The following is an 18,908-nucleotide window of genomic DNA, read 5'->3' as shown; positions in this document are numbered from 1 at the left end:
TGTGAAATAATTATTTACTCAACTACAAGAAGCTAATTTGGTGATGAATTTGGCTAAAAGTGAATTTGCAAAAGCACAAGTTACGTATCTAGGCCATACCATTGGACATGGTAAGGTGGCTCCAAGAGGTGCCAAAGTCAAGGCTATCACGGATTTCCCAGTGCCTACAACAAAACGAGAAGTTTTGAGATTTCTGGGCATGAGTGGGTTTTACCAGAAATTTGTACCAAATTTTAGTCAAGTGGTTGCTCCTCTGACTGAATTATTTAAAAAAGAACAAGAAGCTTCAATGGACACTGGAGTGTCAGAAGTCATTTATTAGTTTGAAAACTGTATTAACTATGACACCAGTTTTGGCAGTATCCAGTTATGCCAAGCAATTCAAGTTGGCTGTTGACGCAAGCAATATAGGCATTGGGGCTGTACTGTTACAAGAAGATGACACTGGTTTGAAAATCCCATAGGGTATTTTTCATGGAAACTGAATGTATAACAGAGAAGATTTCCAACAATCGAAAAATAGACTTTGAGTTTCGTGTTAGAATTGCAGCATTTTGAAATTTATGTTAGAACCATAGAACACTATAGCACAGAAAAACAGGCCACTCGGCCCTTCTAGTCTGTGCCGAAATATTATTCCGCTAGTCCCATTGACCTGCACCCAATCTATAACCCTCCAGACCTCTCCCATCCATGTATCTATCCAATTTATTCTTAAAACTTAAGAGTGAGCCCACATTTACCACGTCAGATGGCAGCTCGTTCCACACTCCCACCACTCTCTGAGTGAAGAAGTTCCCCTTAATGTTCCCCCTAAACCTTTCCCCTTTCACCCTAAAGCCATGTCCTCTCATGTTTATCCCTCCTAATCTAAGTGGAAAGAGCCTACTTGCATTTACTCTGTCCATAGCGAGGGGTATAATTTTGTAAACTTTTATCAAATCTCCCCTCATTCTTCTATGCTCCAAGGAATAAAGTCCTAACCTGTTTAATCTTTCCCTGTAACTCAACTCCTGAAGACCCAGCAACATCCTAGTAAATCTTCTCTGCACTCTTTCAATCCTACTGATATCCTTCCTGTAGTTAGGCGACCAGAACTGCACACAGTACTCCAAAGTTGGCCTCACCAATGTCTTATACAACCTCACCATAACATCCCAACTCTTATACTCAATAATTTGATTTATGAAGGCCAGTATGCCAAAAGCTTTCTTTACAACCCTGTCTACCTGTGACTCCACTTTCAGGGAATTATGTATCTGAACTCCCAGATCCCTTTGTTCCTCCACACTCCTCAGTGCCCTACCATTTACTGTGTATGTCCTACCTTGGTTTGTCCTTCCAAAAGGCAACACCTCACACTTCATTAAATTCCATCTGCCATTTTCTGGCCCATTTTTCCAGTTGGTCCAGATCCCTCTGCAAGCTTTGAAAGCCTTCCTCGCTGTCCACAATGCCTCCAATCTTAATGTCATCAGCAAACTTGCTGATCCAATTTACTACATTATCATCCAGATCATTGATATGGACAACAAACAACAATGGTCCCTGCACAGATCCCTGAGGTACACCACTAGTCACAGGCCTCCAGTCTGAGAAGCAATCATCCACTACCACTCTCTGTCTTCTCCCACACAGCCAATTTCAAATCCATTTTACAACCTCTCCATGGATACCAAGTGTCCGAACCTTCTGAGCTAACCTCCCATGTGGGATCTTGTCAAAGGCCATACTAAAGTCCATGTAGACAGCATCCACAGCCTTTCCATCATCTACTTTCTTGGTAACCTCCTTGAAAAACTCTACAAGGTTCGTTAAACATGACCTACCACGCACAAAGCCATGCTGACTCTCCTTAATCAGCCCTTGGCTGTCCAAATAATTGTATATCTGATTTTTCAGCACACTTTCCAATAATTTACCTACTACAGACATCAGGCTCACTGGCCTGTGATTACCTGGTTTACTTTTGGAGCCTTTTTTAAATAACTGAGCAACATGAGCTGCCTCCAATTCTCCGGCACCTCAACCGTGGCTAAGGACTTTTTAAATATTTCTGCCAGGATCCCTGCAATTTCTACACTAATCTCTCTCAAGGTCCGAGGGAATATCATGTCAAGCCCGGGGGATTTATCTACCTTTATTCACTGTAAGGCAGCAAGCATCTCCTCCTCTTTAATCTCTATATGTTTCATGACACTACTGCTTGTTTCCCTTCCTTCCTTATACACTATGCCAGTTTCCTGAGTAAATACTGATGCAAAAAAACTGTTTAAGATCTCCCCCATCTCGTGAGGCTCCACACATAGACGACCACTCTGATCTTCAAGGGGACCAATTTTGTGCCTTACTATCCTTTTAATATACTTGTAGAAACCCTTCAGGTTTACCTTCACATTATCTGCCAAAGCAACCTCATGTCTTCTTTTTGCCTTCCTGATTTCCTTCTTTAGTATTTTCTTACATTTTCTATACTCTACAAGTACTTCATTTGCTCCTTGTTGCCTATATCTGCTATACACCTCCCTCTTCTTCTTAACCAGATCGCCAATATCCCTTGAAAACCAAGTTTCCCTATGCCTGTTAATTTTGCCTTTAATCCTGACAGGAACATGCAAACTCTGCACTCTCAAAATTTCGCCTTTGAATGCCTTGAACTTACTGAACACATTCTTGCCAGAAAACAACTTATCCCAATCCACTCTTCCTAGATCCTTTCTCATTTCCACAAAATTGGCCTTTCTCCAATTTAGAATCTCAACTCGAGGACCAGACCTATCCTTATCCATAATTAAAACTAATGACATTGTGGTCACTGGACCCAAAATGTTCGCCTACACATACCTCTGTCACCTGAACTGTCTGGTTCCCTAATAGGAGATCAAGTATTGCATCCTCTCTCATTGGAACCTCTATATATTGATTTAGAAAGCTTTCCTGAACACATTTGACAAGCTCCAAACCAACAAGCCCTTTTACAGTATGGGAGACCCAGCCAATATGTGGAAAGTTAAAATCCCCTACTATCACAACTTTCTGTTTCTTTCATCGGTCTGCAATCTCTCTACAGATTTGCTTCTCCAATCCTCTCTGATTATTGGGCAGTCTATAATAATAGAAGTTTAGTCTGCAGGTTTGTCTTAATTGAATAAAAGTCAGCTCGTCTAGGTGCTTTGATAGGTACTAGTTTTGATATGGAAGAGAGATAGCATGCATTTGCATTTTTTGAATAGAGCATTCAAGAAGTGAGGTGAAAACTTGACGCCTATCTAGCAGATACCAAGCCATATGTTTATGTTACTAATAAAATTGGTACTATGAAAGGGGTTTTATAGTTAAAAAGTGAAGTGAAGTTAAAAAAGAGGCTGGTGAGACAATGAGTATTTGAATTCAATGAGTGGTGGTAGATGTAACTTCAGCAGTTTTCGGGTGTGTGAGCAAAAGACAGCTGCAAGCCTCCAACTGGTCCAACTGGCTCCACAGTGCAAAGAGCCTCATTTTGAATTTGTACGATGAAAATGCTTTGCCTGGTGTTTGGTTAAGTCTATGGGTTGCTGCTGCCTTAATGGAGATTAGTTTCAGAATTTGTTAAAATTTATGATAGTGGTAATTTGTAGCCATGTGTACATATTTTAACCTTTGTAAGTTAATAAAATGTTTCAATTAGTTTAATGTAATACCTTGAGAACTGGAGGTCTGATTCCTGAACTTAGAGTCGTACTTCAAACATGACACTTAAAATTATAGGTAATGACAGTCGTTTAAAGTTTCCCTCTGGGAATTTTAAGTAGCTCTGCTTTACCAACTGCATCAGTCGTAGCAAATATATAGGATTATCGTTTTGTGATAGTAGCGAATCTCCTGTAACATTACTAATATTTAGTCAGAGGAAATTATGAGCTTTAATATTTGTTTATTGCAACTACACTACTTCTGGAGCAAGTAACGATAACCGGAGCTCTTGTATTGGCTTGGATCTTGTAGTCAGCAGTGAGGTGTAGGCTTACTCTGCTGGCTGCATTTTAAATTATGTTCTTACCTTTCACGTAGGCTGCAAATGGGATCTTGCTCTCCCAGCTGCAGCATGGATCTATCAGCAAGGTTAGTAGGGAGACTGAGCGATGAGGTACAATTCCAGCAAGGTCATGAGCTCAAGATCTTGAGGTCTGCGTTCAGCTCAATAACAAGTAAGTATTTTTAATATTTTGAAATGATTTATTTATTTAGCTTTTAATTCAATCTCCCTGACACCTCCAGCTCTGCAAATCAACACTCCTGTTCCTCTGACTCCCCCGGCAGCCTCATCACCCCCATCAACCTCTCACCCCCTGCTTTGTACCCTGTTCCCAGCTCCGTCACCCCCCATGACTTTGCCCAGCCCCATCCCGACCAGGACTTCCAGCTCGTTTCCAGCGTCAGCAGAATTGAAGAAGGTATGATGGTGGGGGTGGGGGTAGCATTGTCAGGGAGAGATGTGCCAGGGTGGGGATCCTAGAGGTGCTTGGACCAGCCCTAAATAAATCAGCACCAGCGACAGTTTAAGTACAGGACACTCAGCCCAATTTTACACGCTGACAGATCCAGACTAGACTATCAGTTTCTCTGGAGCCATTTTTGGTAAACCACAATTTCGGATTTGAGTGTAAGTCAACTCCTTGGAAATTGTGGTTCTGCTGCTGTCTACCCCTCTCAGTGTTCATCACTATTTGGAGCACAAGATCTGAGCCATTATTTTTAAACATAGCACCATCCTCTGGAGTATCTTGAATAGTGACCATTACCATTAGTTACTGCTGCAACGTTATCCACTAATTTCAGAGAATAGGGGGCATCACCAGCTCAATGATAATATATCGTATGCTAAGCAATTAACTGAATGAAGGGCTAGAGGTTATTGATATTGAGTGGGATTTGCAAGCTTCAGTTGCAATGGAAGTTCCATTATCTATTATTGTTTGTGTATCTGGGAAGGAAATGTTCCCCGCATTATTTTGTTGCAGCTCTGAAAATACTGATCTCAATTTTGTGCTTTTTGTTCAGAGAGCCAATAAAGGCAGCAAAGTGATTGAACGACTGAAAAAGAAACTATCAGAACAAGAATCCTTGTTACTGCTGATGTCTCCAAACATGGCTTTCAGGGTACATAACAGACATGGCAAGGTGAGTGTCACTATGTCCAGTCACTGGGCTTGTATGTTTCAAACCTGTTATTCACATTGGCCAGGGCATCCTAAAAATGTTGAATGATATTGAGGGGGAACTAAGTTGGTACTTTCCACACAATGCCCTGTTGGCAAGCAGTCAACCTGTTAACTATCCTTCTATTATATTGCCCATAAGAAAGTGTGTAACAATGGTCCTGGAATGAAGGTTACTTAATTTTTATTGCAGGGGCAGTAGAACCAGGCCCCTGCAGAGTGCCTTCACCACAGTGTAGTCTTAATGTGTTCAGGGCTGAAAGAGTTAATGTGTGAGACTGGAGAAACAGTGCCACCCACATGATGATGCAAGAATGAGTCACATTACTAGGAGTCTAAGAGGAGAAAGCTCATGACTTAGAGTAAAGCCTGTAATTTTGTTCTGAAAATAGTAATGTTCTAATAATCTAGTTACTGTTCAGATATACCTTTGTCACCGCAACCATTTCTTAGCCACTCACAACCAACAAACAACATGAAGAGTTCAATGAAGAGTGCAGGAGGGCATGCCAGGAGCAGCACCAGGCAACCTGGTGAAGCTGTAACACAGGACTACTTGTGTGCCAAACAACATAAGCAGCAAGTGATAGACAGGGCTAAGTGATCCCACAACCAACGGATCAGATCTAAGCTCTTCAGTCCTGCCACATCCAGTCATGAATGGTGGTAGACAGTTAAACAACTCACTGGAGGAGGAGGCTCCACAAATATCCCCATCCTCATTGATGGAGGAGGCCAACACATCAATGCAAAAGATAAGGCTGAAGCATTTGCTACAATCTTCAACCAGAAGTGCCAAGTGGATGATCCATCTTGGCCTCCTCCGGAGGTCCCCAGCATCACAGATGGCAGTCTTCACCAAATTCGATTCACTCCACGTTATGTCAAGAAATGGCTGAAGGCATTGAATACTGCAAAGGCTACTTCGAACCCTGCCCCCACTTTCAGCAATAGTACTGAAGACTTGTGCTCCAGAACTTGCCGCGCCCCCAGCCAAGCTGCTCCAGTACAGTTACAACACTGGCATCTACCCGACTATGTGGAAAATTGCCCAGGTATGTCCTGTACACAAAAAGCAGGACAAATCCAACCCAGCCAACGACCGTCCCGTCAGTCTACACTCGATCATCAGTAAAGAAATAGAAAAGGTCATCAACAGGGCTATCGAGTGGCACTTGCTTAGCAATAACCTGCTCACGGAAGCCCAGTTTGGGTTCCGCCAGGGCCACTCAGCTCCTGACCTCGTTACAGCCTTGGTTCAAACATGGACAAAAGAGCTGAACTCCCGAGGTGAGGTGAGGGTAACTGTCCTTGACATCAAGGCTGCATTTGACCGAGTTTGGCATCAAAGAGCTCTAGCAAAACTGGAGTCAATGCGAATCAGGGCTAAAACTCTCCCCTGGTTGGAGTCATACCTAGCACAAAGGAAGATTGTTGTGGTTGTTGGAGGTCAGTCATCTCAGCTCCAGGAATCACTGCAGGAGTTCCCCAGGGTAGTGTCCTCAGTCCAACCATTTTCAGCTGTTTCATCAATGACCTCCCTTCCATCATAAAGTCAGAAGTGGAGATGTTCACTGATGATTGCACAATGTTCAGCACCATTCGCGACTCCTCAGATACTGAAGCAATCTATGTCCAAATGCAACAAGAACTGCACAATATTCAGGCTTGGGCTGACAAGTGGCAAGTAACATTTGCATCATACAAATGTCAGGCAATGACCATCTCCAACAAGAGAGAATCCAACCATTGCCCCTTGATGTTCATTGGCATTACCATCACTGAATCACCCACTATCAACATCCAGGGGGTTACCATCAACCAGAAACTGAGCTGGCATGTAAACACTGTGGTTACAAGAGCAGGTCAGAGGCTATGAATAGTACAACGTGTAACTGACCACCTGACTTCCCAAGGCAGAAGTCAGGAGTATGATGGAATACTCCCCACTGGATGAGTGCAGCTTCCACAATACTCAAGAAGCTTGACACCATCCAGGACAAAGCAGTCCGCTTGATTGGCACCACGTCCACAAACATTCACTCCCTCCACCACCGTTGCAGCAGTGTACCATCTACGAGATGCACTGCAGGAATTCACCAAGGATCCTTCGACAGCACCTTCCAAACCCATGACTACTACCATCCAGAAGGAGAAGGCAGTAAATAGATGGGAACACCACCCACCTGGAAGTTCCCCTCCAAGTCACTCACCGTCCTGACTTGGAAATATATCGCTGTTCCTTCACTGTCACTAGGTCAAAATCCTGGAACTCCCTTCCTAACAGCACTGTGGTGTACCCACACCACATGGACTGCAGCGGTTCAAGAAGGCAGCTCACCACCTTCTCAAGGGCAACTAGGGATGGGCAATAAATGCTGGCTCAGCCTGCAAAGCCCACATCCCATGAACGAATAAAAAAAACATTGTGGCAGCAGTGAAGGACCCTGAAATTTCTGAAAATCAATTGAAAAAAAAAATTTCAAGCCTGACCTGAATAAAGATGCCAAAACTGAAGACTTTGGTAAGACAGTTGAAAACTGCCAAAAGAACTCCATACAAGACGTGGAGATTGCAGCAGAGATGAAATAACTGTTCAACTTACTAAGGGCTACACCACAGCATGGTCCGTGAAAAATCCCGATCCAGCAGCAGAGTCAAAGAACCTGATGATGATTCGAGGAAGTATGAGTAAACCTTGTAAAAGGCTTAAAAGCTTCAAATTTACAGCACAGTCAGCAGGCAGCACTGGGAGAATTCCTTATGAGTGAGCACGTGTCATTGCACCCGCAGCCCCGTCCAACGTCAGCGCCATTGCACATGGCGACCACATGGCAGCAGTTGAAAAAAAAATAGGCTGCTCACACTCAAACAATTGTCCAAATGGAGGACAGCAGTGAACTGGCCTTAATAATTAATTCCAGTGAATAATTTTAAATTCTGAAAAGTTTAGGAACAACTACCAGAGAGGGTCATTGACCACAGCAGGGATCAATAAAAGCCTGACCAGCATGGGAAAACTCCATTACTGCAGCAGAACTTTAAAAGATCCAGGCAAACCTTCTAAGAGCTTAAAACAGCTATTCACCAAATTCATCTTGCCAGAACGATTTGGGCACATGGAAGAGCCAGATCAGACTGGGCACAATTGGGCACAATGGAGGGAGAGATTTTTAAGATTCAGAATTGCATCTGGATTAAACAATAAGTCAGAGGCTGAACAACTCAAAACATTATTGTACTCTATTGGAGCGATTGTTGATGATGTGATAACAGGACAAGGCGTTAATGAAACAGACAGATTCAAAGAGGTCTTGAAAGCTTTTGATAATTATTTTAACCTATGGAGTAACAAGAGATTAGAAAGAACCAAGTTTAGCAAAAGGATCCAGAAACCTGGAACCATTAGATACCTGTATCGACTGGCTGAAGGTTGTGAGTATGGTGATCTTGAATCTGAGTAGACACGATACCACATCATAAGTCGCGGTAACCAATGACAGCCTTTCTGAGCTATTGCATTACAAAGGAGACTTAACTTTGGAGAAGACGATATAGTTAGTCAGACAATCAGAGTTCTGTCAGCAAAATAGAATTATACTAAGGTGGGGAGACAAACCATGGTTCAGAAAACCCTCAAAGATGGTACAGCTTATTAAGCAACAGAAAGCCAAAGACACTCTGGGGCAAAAAAGACCTGGTGGAACAAAAGCTCAAGATGAGGGTAAACCATGCCAGCACTGTGGCACCAAAAAGCCCCACAGATGCAATCAGTGTCCTGCGAACATTGAAGAATGTGTTCATGGTAAAAGGTTGGGACATCTTGGAAAAATGTGCAGAACTAAAACCTCTAGATATGTAGCGGATAATGAGAGAATCCTTGCACACAAAGCCATGAACGAAATGGAGGAATCTCATCAAAAAAGAAGCAACAATGCTTCCCAGGCGAGATCAACGATCCAAGATATACTTTCTGTAATGCAGACATTTGTGTCAATGGATACATCACTAATTTCAAATTGGATATAGGAGCAAGCGTCACAGCCCTGTCTGATAAAGAGCCATGATAGTAAAAGTGTCTGAGGACAACTGAAACGCCGTTGTATGGTCCAGGAGGGATCAAACTACCAGTTGTAGTCATGTTAAAAGCAATGCTCCAATACAGGAACAAACCGATGCTGGAAGCATTATATGTTATTCGCAATCAGGAATTTTCTCTTCTGAGCCGAAATGCCTGTGTCGACCTCAACCTCATCTTAGCAGCGGAAAATGTCAATGTACTGATAGTCATCGATTATGCCAAATCATAGCCCCTCAAACCGTCCAAATGCTCTGATGGCCCTGACTGGGACTTCAATGCTGATATTTCAACACTCTTCACTGAGGCCGATAATCCAGCCTTTTCCCAAGAAGATGGCTAAGGGGCAGACAATAAACTTGTCCTTCCTGATGTGGTACTGACCCAATTGGACCAACAAGTATCTGAGTGTGACCATGACCCTTCATCACTCAGGGCATCAGCAGAGAGTGTGGAAGATGAAAACTAAGCAATGGGAAAGTCTGGTACACTGTCACATTCATCTGACAGTGGTGACCCCTTGATAAGTGCATCTACACCTGTCCATTCACCAAAAGTGGTAGTCCAGGGTGCAAGCAGTCAAACAAGTCCAGAACCAGAGATAGAACCAAACAAGGCGATGTCCACCTCTTCCACGTTGGCAGACGCTGACCTTCCTGCCACACAGGGGTTACTGGAATTCAAGGGACAGCAAAATATTGATCAAGTGCCTTCCTCACAGCTTCCTGTCTTGCCTACATGGAGGCAGCAATCCAAGATTCCCCAAAACTTCATAAACCAGAGGCTACAAGGAGTCATTGCTCCAGACTTAAAGAATGGCGGATGAGACCGTCAAAAGGAATCAGGGTCAACTCATCAAACAAGGATAGGGAACATAGTAAACATAAAGAAAGGGATAAACCCACAAAACCCAATCATGAGAGACAAACGATGGATCAAGAGAGGAAGAAGAGGATCAAGTCTAGATCCAGATGGGAAAAACCTTCCATTATACATTTGGGATAACCAGATGTTGAGAGTCAAACCGACAATGCACCAGATATTTTTTTTCTTCATGACATGTGGGCATCGCTGGCTAGGACTGCAACCACATTGCTGTGGGTCTGGAGTCCACATGTAGGACAGCAGATTTCCTTCCCCAAGGGTTTTTACAACAATCGGCAATGGTTTAATGGTCATCATCAAACTTTTAATTCCAGATTTTTATTGAATTCAAATGCAATGGTGAGATTCGAACCCGGGTCCCCAGAGCATTACCCTGGGTCTCTGGAATACTGGTCCAGTAACAAAACCACTATGCCACCATCTCCCGTACAACTAATACCGAAGACCAGCCACGTCAAAGCAAAGAAGTCCAGAGGGAGACTACTGATCTTCCAAGCCTCACAAGGACACAGTCAGTGAGAGTTGTGAAACCTCCAGACCGATTAACCCTATGAAAGTCTGAGACTTGGTGCGGGATTGGGGGGGCGGCGGGGTGGGGGGGCATGGAGGGTAAGTATGTAAATATAAATGTAAACAATATTTGCACAAAGACTTGGGGGGAGATGTAGTATTGGGGTCTAGGCTGAAAGAGTTAACGTGTGGGACTGGAGAAACAGTACTGTCCACAAGATGATATGAGTGAGTCATGATTAGGAGTCTAGAAGAAGAAAGCTCATGGCTTAGACTGAGTAACACCTGTAGTCTTGTGCATCAATGAATAGTTATGTTCTTGTAATAAACCAGTTATTGTTCAGACATACCTATGCCTTTGCAGCCATTCCTTAGCCAGTCACAACCAACATACAACACACAGCAGTACGATTGAAGTCAGAAACTGAGCACATTGTAGGCGCAACCAAAATCCCAATACTCTGTGGTTCAACCCACTGCAGTCTGATTTCTCAAAAATGTCACACCTCAAAATGATTGATAGGCTGGGGTTGGACCTCCTGAATATTGTGTCCACAGCAAAACGCCTTTGGACTAAATTGAACGCAGACAGCTGAGATGGTGTAGACCAGGAAAGAATATGGAGAAGAATTCAGAATAAAGCTTATCAATTCACCAATTTTTAAAATATTTTTCTCCTACTTGAAGGGCATCCATTCTGTGTTTGAGGTATTAGATATGTGTCAGACTAGTGAGACATCAATCTTTTAGTTTGTGAGACTGTTAGGCCTGTATTCAATAATGTTGATAAATTGTCCTATTAATTTTATGATGACTTCATTAAATTTGTATATAGTAAGACTGTTCCCTATCTGTAGAGCTATGTCTTCCTGATATCATCAGATTATGAGAGAGCTGAATGGAGAGAAATCATCCGGGAACAGCAAAAGAAATGTAAGTGATTTTATTTCATTTCTGCCAAGATGTTGGACAGGGCTTACAATACAATGCTGAAAGCTTCCCAGTGACTTGTAAATAAAGCACTTACAGTATAGCATAAAAATATTGTTGTCAGAGTTAAATGTTTTTAAATTTGTAATTTTATTATGCTAGATTTGTTTGTAAAGGATTAACTCTCAAGATTGCCCGTAGGATTTTTTTTCACAACCAGCTTATAATGTGTCTGTCTTGAAATGTGAATTGAATTGTTTGTTATTTATACAAAAGCAGACATCACATCTTGTAGTGAGAGGATGACTTCCTGCCACACTTGCTAATCCAGGATGTTGTTCTATTCTGTTGTTAACTTTCCAGCATTCACATTACTTTGTTTGCTGCTATCATTCTATTCAATTTACACCAAAACAGTTTTGGTCTGCCTATTATATAGAGGACATAGAGACCCTGGGGAGGATGCAAGAAAGATTCACAAAGACCTAGGAGGTTATACCCATCAGGAAAGACTGAACAGACTGGGCTCTTTTCTCAAAAAAAAGAAAGCTGTGAGGTGACCTGATAGGGGTCTTTAAGATCCTGAAAGATTCAATAGGGTTTACGTAAAGAAGATGTTTTCACTTCTCAGAGAGAGGAGAACTGGGGACCATGAACATAAGATAGTCACTAATGAACCAGCAGGGAATTCAGGAGGTACGTCCTTATCCAAAGAAAGGTGGGAATGTGGAGGGTTGAGTTGAATATCATGGATCAATTTAGGGGGAAGCTAAATACACACAACAGGGAGAAAGGAATTGGCAGCATATTTTGATAGCGTGAGATGAAGAAGGGTGGGAGGAGACTCATGGAGCATAAACAGCTGCATAGTCCTATGGACCAAATGTTGTTTCTGTGCAGTAAATTCTATGTATTGCTACATATTAGGCTCAGGGTAGCAACTCTGACTGACAGAATGGGCAAAGCAAAAGGACAGGCAGTCACATGCATATTCTCAATCACTTCTTTCTCATTCAGTTCCTCTATTTTTCTCTTCACTATCCCCCTCTCTTTACCTTACACTTCCCCCTCTCCCACTTTCCTTCCCTCCATCCCTGTTCCTTCACTCTCTTCCGTTCCGCTCTCGCTCTTCCCCTTTCCTTCCACCTTTGCCTTTCCTTCCACCTTTGCCTTTCCTTCCCTCTCCCCATTTATATCCCTCTCCCCAATTATTTCCCTCTCCCCATTTCCTTCCCGCTCCCATTTCCTTCCCGCTCCCCATTTCCTTTCTGCTCCGCCTCTCCTTTCTGCTCTGCCTCTCCTTCCCTCTCCCCCTCGCCTCCCCTCTGCCCCTCGCCTTCCCTCTCCCCCTCACCTTCCTTCTACTCCCTTGCCTCCTAGTTCCTCTCCCCTTTCCTCTCCCCCTCACCAGCCCTCTCCTCCTTTCCCTCTCATTGCCTGTTTTCCCCTCTTGTTCCCCATTTTCCTCTCGTTCCCCGTTTCCCTCTTGTTCCCCGTTTCCATCTTGATCCCCATTTCCCTCTTATTCCTTGTTTCCCTCTCCATCCCTGATTCCCCTTGCTCCCTCACTTGGTCCGCTCGGTCCCTCACATGGCCCCCTCGCTCCCTCACCCGTCCTTTCCCCTCACGCCCCCGTCCTTTCCCCTCACGTGCCCGTCCTTTCCCCTTTTTCCCCTTTTTTCCTCTCTTTCACCCCCCCATTCCTTTCCCCTCTTTTGCCCCCTTTCCTTTCTTTCACCCCCCCATCCCTTTCCCCCCTCCCGCCCCCTTTCCTCTCTCAACTCCCCCTTTACCCTCTCTCTTTCCCTTTTGCCTCTCATTCTCTCTCTCTCCCCTTCTCCCTCTCTTGCTGTCTCTCTCTCTCTTCCTCTTTATCTCTCTCTCTGCTTTCTCTCTTTCCCCTTACTCCCTGTCCTTTCTCTCCTCTCCATTCTTCTCTCTCTCATTGTCATGCATGAAGACACACCCCAACAGTAGTTAACACCTCCTGCAGGCAATAATTGGGAAATTAAACATAACTGATATTCAAAAGAATTCTGAGGAACAACTGTTTTAATGCTCAACAAGGTAGAATGATCCAGTCCTACATATTTGACTTCTCAAAATGCCCCTTAATCCCATTTCTATCCAGAAGTGTAATTTTCTTTTGAAACCCATTACATTGTCCTCTTCAGTGGCCCTTCCTGGTCTAAGTTTGTGGACTTTGTCAACATTGTGTTATGATACTTCTGAAAAAAACAAGATAAAAAGATTTGTTTTCCATTCTCTTTTCAAGTCCTCCTGCTAATGTTGCATTTTCAGTACAATAGCTGAAATGTATTTCTTTTGTTTCAGGTTTTAAGAGTTTTTCCCTCACCTCTGTTGAACTACAGATGCTCACAAATTCATGTGTGAAACTGCAAACTGTCCACAACATTCCATTAACTATCAATAAAGAAGGTAAGCAGCATAGAATGCCTTTGTGATCTTCTGAACATGGCTTTGAATGAGGTGTTTCTGAATGTCTTCTGTCATATTTTCTCTTACAAAGTAATTTATAGCACAGAAATTCAGCTCACCAGGCCCACGCAGTGTTTATACTCCACACAAGCCTCCTCCCAATCTTCTATAAGTCCTACTCCAGATGCTTAAACACAAAAGTCTGAGGCTGACATTCCAGTGCAGTACTTTAGGGGATGCTGCATTGTCAGGAGTATCATCTGTTGTGAGACGTCCTACCTGCTCTCTCAGATGGATATAAAAGATTCCATGATGCTATATTCCAGAAGGCCAGATGGAGCCAATCTTTAAACATTTTTTTAACATTTATTTGCAGAGAATTAAATTACAAATATATATTTCCTAAACCAGCAACTACAGTTTGTATGCTCTTATTTATAGGGACACAAGTGAATTCCCAGTTAATGCCCACCACCTGCTGAGGTTAAATATAGTTTAACATACAATTAACAGATGCCCTTCTTCCTCCTTAAATAAAATTTAGGGGTTATATGTACAATCAAAATATCAAAATGTTTTAAATCAAAGACCTCCATATTATGTAAAGGATTGCATTGTAAGACAGAAAATACTGGAAAAACTCAGCCAGTCTGGCAACATCTGTGGAGAGAGAAACAGAGTTAACGTTTAGAGTCCAATACAGTAAGTCCTCACTTTAAGTGGCAGTTGCGTTCCTGAAAATCGCCATTTTGAGTGAATCAACTTTAGATGAGTCATGGTTTCCCATAGGAATCAATGTTAAAGCTGAAGTTAGGTTTAGTGGGACATTTCTTACCCAGAAAAAAATCAATGTACAAGTTGATATACTATACCCTATGTGTGCAGCACTGTGAATTCCTTGCTGAAATAACTTGCAAACTAAAATAAATCATTAAATATAAAATAAATTTTATAAAAATTTGAATTAGATATCATTCACCAGTTTCCGTCTCTTCTTAGGCAGTGCCTCCGGCTCAGTGATGACTTGCTTCCCCTCTGGCTTGATGGGTTGGAGGAGATGTTTGACCTCTTCAGGGATAGCTTGAGAACACCCTTGAAGTGTTTCAGTGGAGATGGCTTTGAGTAATTTAGAGTCTCGATGCTGGGCATGTTAGCTTGGGGGAAGACCTGGCTGTTGCACGGCCTTTCTTACCACTGGTTTTGGATTACTAGTCCAGTGACAATAACACTGCACCTCACACTAAGAAAAGTGTGAGCGAGAAAAGGTTATGGGTTGACCTTGCTGGTTTGCAAAAATAGCTAGAGAGGAAGGAAATCTCTAAAATTAGACGGATGGATTTAAGTCATCAACTGTTGGATTATCTTACGAAAAGAAATGCATGTACGAAGAAATTATTAGGGTCTTAGAGGAGGGTGTCCTACAATGTAAGATGAAGACGTTCTGAGGAAGAGTTAGACCAGGTCCTCGTTTTAAGGTGCCCTGATTTAAGTGGATTTACTATAAAATGGTGTTTGTCTTATGTCCCATTTCCTCGTTCTGAGTGCTGATCTCCATTATAACATTTTCTCCTGTTTCACGCATCATCGGATCCTGTCGCGTCGCTGCCATTGTACTGTTATGTGGTCCTGTATTCGAGGCAACATTTTATTTTAAAAAAATAAACAGAGGCATCCAAAGCCAGAGTTTCAGGTGAGACTCTTCAATCACTTTTAAAGTGTTTCTTTTTTTCAAACAAAAAGTTGGAAGATTTAAATTTGATTTAAATTTTGGAGTTTTGATGTGGATGAGACTTTTAAATCACTATTAAACATGAAGAAAGAAAAAACCAAAAGCCTGTATGAAGACTTACAGAATGAGCAGGAGTTCTCAGTCAGAAAGTTTCAATGCTAGTCAAGAAGCATTCCTATCTGCCCAAAATTCAAATATCCAGCATAACAGCTGGTATTGATATAGAAGCGGCTGATGAATTCCTTGCCCATTTGAAGAGAGTCATTGAAGAGAGTGACTCCTCACCAAACCAAGTTTTTAATGTTGATGAGATGGGGCTTTTTTGGGAACATATGCTACAGGGAACATACATTTTGGAAGAGGAGAAGACGATGCCAGGATTTGAAGTTGCACAAGGTTGCTTGTCTGTTCTGCTGGGCGGAAACGCTGCAGGAGATTTAAAGTTTAAGCCCTTACCAGCCGAAGACACCATGGACATTGAAGGGTTATTGCAAGGAACATCTGCGCATCATTTGGCATTTAGATAAAGTCTGAATGACAGGGGCACTCTTTCAAGAATAGTTCTCTCTGTATGCCATCCTTGCCTGGAGAAAATATTGCATCAGCGGAAATCTCGCCTTCACAGTATTGCTCCTCTTGGATAATTGCCTGGGTCATCCTGTCAGCCTTGATGAATTGTCTGAAAATGCAAAGGTGATTAGTAATCCAGAGACACGGGGTAATGTTCTGGGAACCCGAGTTCAAATCCTGCGATGGCAGATGGTGGAATTTGAATTCAATAAAAATCTGGAACTAAAAGTCTAATGATGATGATGTTGCAAAAACCTATCTGGTTCACTAATGTCCTTTAGGGGAGGAAACCTGTCTCTGACTCCAGACCCACAGCAATGTGGTTGACCCTTAAATGTCCTCTGAAATGGCCTAGCGAGCCACTCAGTTGTAACAAAGCATTACAAAGTCACAAAAAAGGAATGAAACCAGACGGACCACCTGGCATCGACCTAGTACCAGAAATGACAACGGCAATCTCAGCCCAGTTGAACCTGCAAAGTCCTCCTTTCTAACATTTGAGGGCGAGTGCCAAATTTGAGAGAGCTGTCTCACAGATGACTCAAACAACAGCCTGACATAACCATCCTCATGGAATCATACCTCACAGATAATGTCCCAGACACCACCATCATCATCCCTGGGTATGTCCTGTCCCACCAGCAGGACAGGCCCAGCAGAGGTGGCGGCACAGTCATATACAGTCAGGAGGGAATTGCCCTGTGAGTCCTCAACATCAACTCTGGACCTCATGAAGTTTCAACTAAACTAAAATAGCAGGAGGATGGGAATCTATGCAAGGAGCCAGAGGAAGGGGAATCAAAGACAAGAACAAAAGACAGAAAGCGGAACAAGAAAAGTGATAGTCAGAGAAATCAAGGGCAAGAGTCAAACAGGGCCTCAGTGAAAAATAGTGGGAATGGGACAATTAATATTAAAAAGACAAGCCTTAAGGCTTTGTGCCTTAACACGAGGAGCATTTGCAATAAAGTGGATGAATTAACCACACAAATAGATGTAAACAGGTATGATATAGTCGGGATTACAGAGACATGACTGCAGGGTGACCACGGGTGGGAACTGATCATCCAGGGGTATTCAGTGTTTAGGAAGGACAGACAAAAAGGAAAAGGTGGTGGAGTTGCATTGCTGGTCAAAGAGGAAATTAACGCAATAGTGAAGAAAGATATTAGCTCCGACAATGTAGAATCTGTATGGGTAGAGCTGAGAAACACTAAAGGGCAAAAAACATTAGTGGGGGGTTGTATATGGACCCCCAAACTGTAGTGGTGATGTTGGGAATGGCATTAAACAGGAAATTAGAGACGCATGTAATAAAGGAACATCTGTAATTATGGGTGACTTTAATATTCATATAGATTGGGCAAATCAAATTTTACTTTAGTCTTATTAATAGCACATTTCTCAAATTGCACAGGACCGCCCATAAGAAATCTGCATCATGAAGGTGACTGAAAGTTTTCCTTTATGACATCAATAAAACATCGTGGGATCTGCTTTTAGTTGAACACAACTTACTTTCAGCAAAACAGATCTCACTGATAAATATAACACCCTCAAAGCATCATTCAGGCCATATTCACATTTATTTAGTTTGCATAGTTTTCTTTGTGCACCTGCTGCCTCTTTTGATGGTTTTAAAAACAGTTCTTTCTGAAAAGCATCGCCCTGAATTAAGATGGCCAATTGACCTACGTTCCCATGAATATGTGGCTGGAAGAGTTTGAAAAGATTTCTGAGATCTCTTTCATTCACTCTAACATTTGGATCACCCAGTCATTCTTCAGACATCTATGAACTAGCCTCACTTGAATCTTATAACTTCCACTTGAAAGGACTTTTTCAGTACAAATGCACCTATGTGACAAGGCTGTTTGACCCTTACTTGTACCTCAGAATGAACTCCAAACTCTCTCCAATCATCTAACTCCCTTTCTTTTGCCTCTCTTATTGGTTTATCTTCAAGTTTATTGGGCACCACTAAAAGTTAATGGTCATGAGGACTCCTGTTTCTCTTGTGAGACTATTCTGTGACCTTTACTTAATTGTCTAATCTTTTCAAGCCATGGCTTCCACTTCCATTTATGTCTGGTGGGATGACTACTGTGAGATCTCTCTTTCATAATATCCAAGGGTCTGTCTCCAGTTCTTGATTGTTGTCTGACACACATCATTTCCTGCACCAGGCAGTGGCATAGTGGTATTGTCACTCGACTGGTAATCCAGAGACCCAGGGTAATGCTCTGGGGACCCAGGTTCCAATCCCACCATGGCAGAATTTGAATCCAATAAAAATTTGGATTTAAAAGTCTAATGATGGCCATGAGACCATTGTCAATTGTCATAAAAATCCATCTGGTTCACTAATGTCCTTTAGGGAAGGAAATCTGCCGTCATCACCTGGTCTGGCCTATATATTACTCCAGATCCACAGCATTCTTAAATGCCCTCTGAAATGGCCTAGCGAGCCACTCAGTTGTAACAGACCACGACAAAGTCACAAAAAAGGAATGAAACCGGACAGACCACCCGGCATTGACCTAGGCACCAGAAACGATAACAGCAAAGC

At 42.5% G+C, this 18,908-nt stretch overlaps 1 protein-coding gene across 1 annotated transcript in view; it reads left to right on the top strand.

The window, feature by feature from the left end:
* Positions 1–18,908, top strand: part of LOC121285708 (breakpoint cluster region protein-like) — a 596,997-nt gene that overhangs the window by 412,986 nt on the left and 165,103 nt on the right. Inside the window, exons 11-13 of the mRNA XM_041202403.1 lie at positions 5,041–5,160; positions 11,529–11,604; positions 13,936–14,040. Coding sequence (XP_041058337.1) covers positions 5,041–5,160; positions 11,529–11,604; positions 13,936–14,040 — 301 coding nt within the window. The remainder of the gene's footprint in view (positions 1–5,040; positions 5,161–11,528; positions 11,605–13,935; positions 14,041–18,908) is intronic.

This window comes from Carcharodon carcharias, chromosome 13, assembly GCF_017639515.1.
Source record: "Carcharodon carcharias isolate sCarCar2 chromosome 13, sCarCar2.pri, whole genome shotgun sequence".
NCBI lineage: Eukaryota > Metazoa > Chordata > Chondrichthyes > Lamniformes > Lamnidae > Carcharodon > Carcharodon carcharias.
The sequence above is the reverse complement of the archived record's forward strand: the minus strand, read 5'-3'. Positions and strand labels throughout refer to the sequence as shown.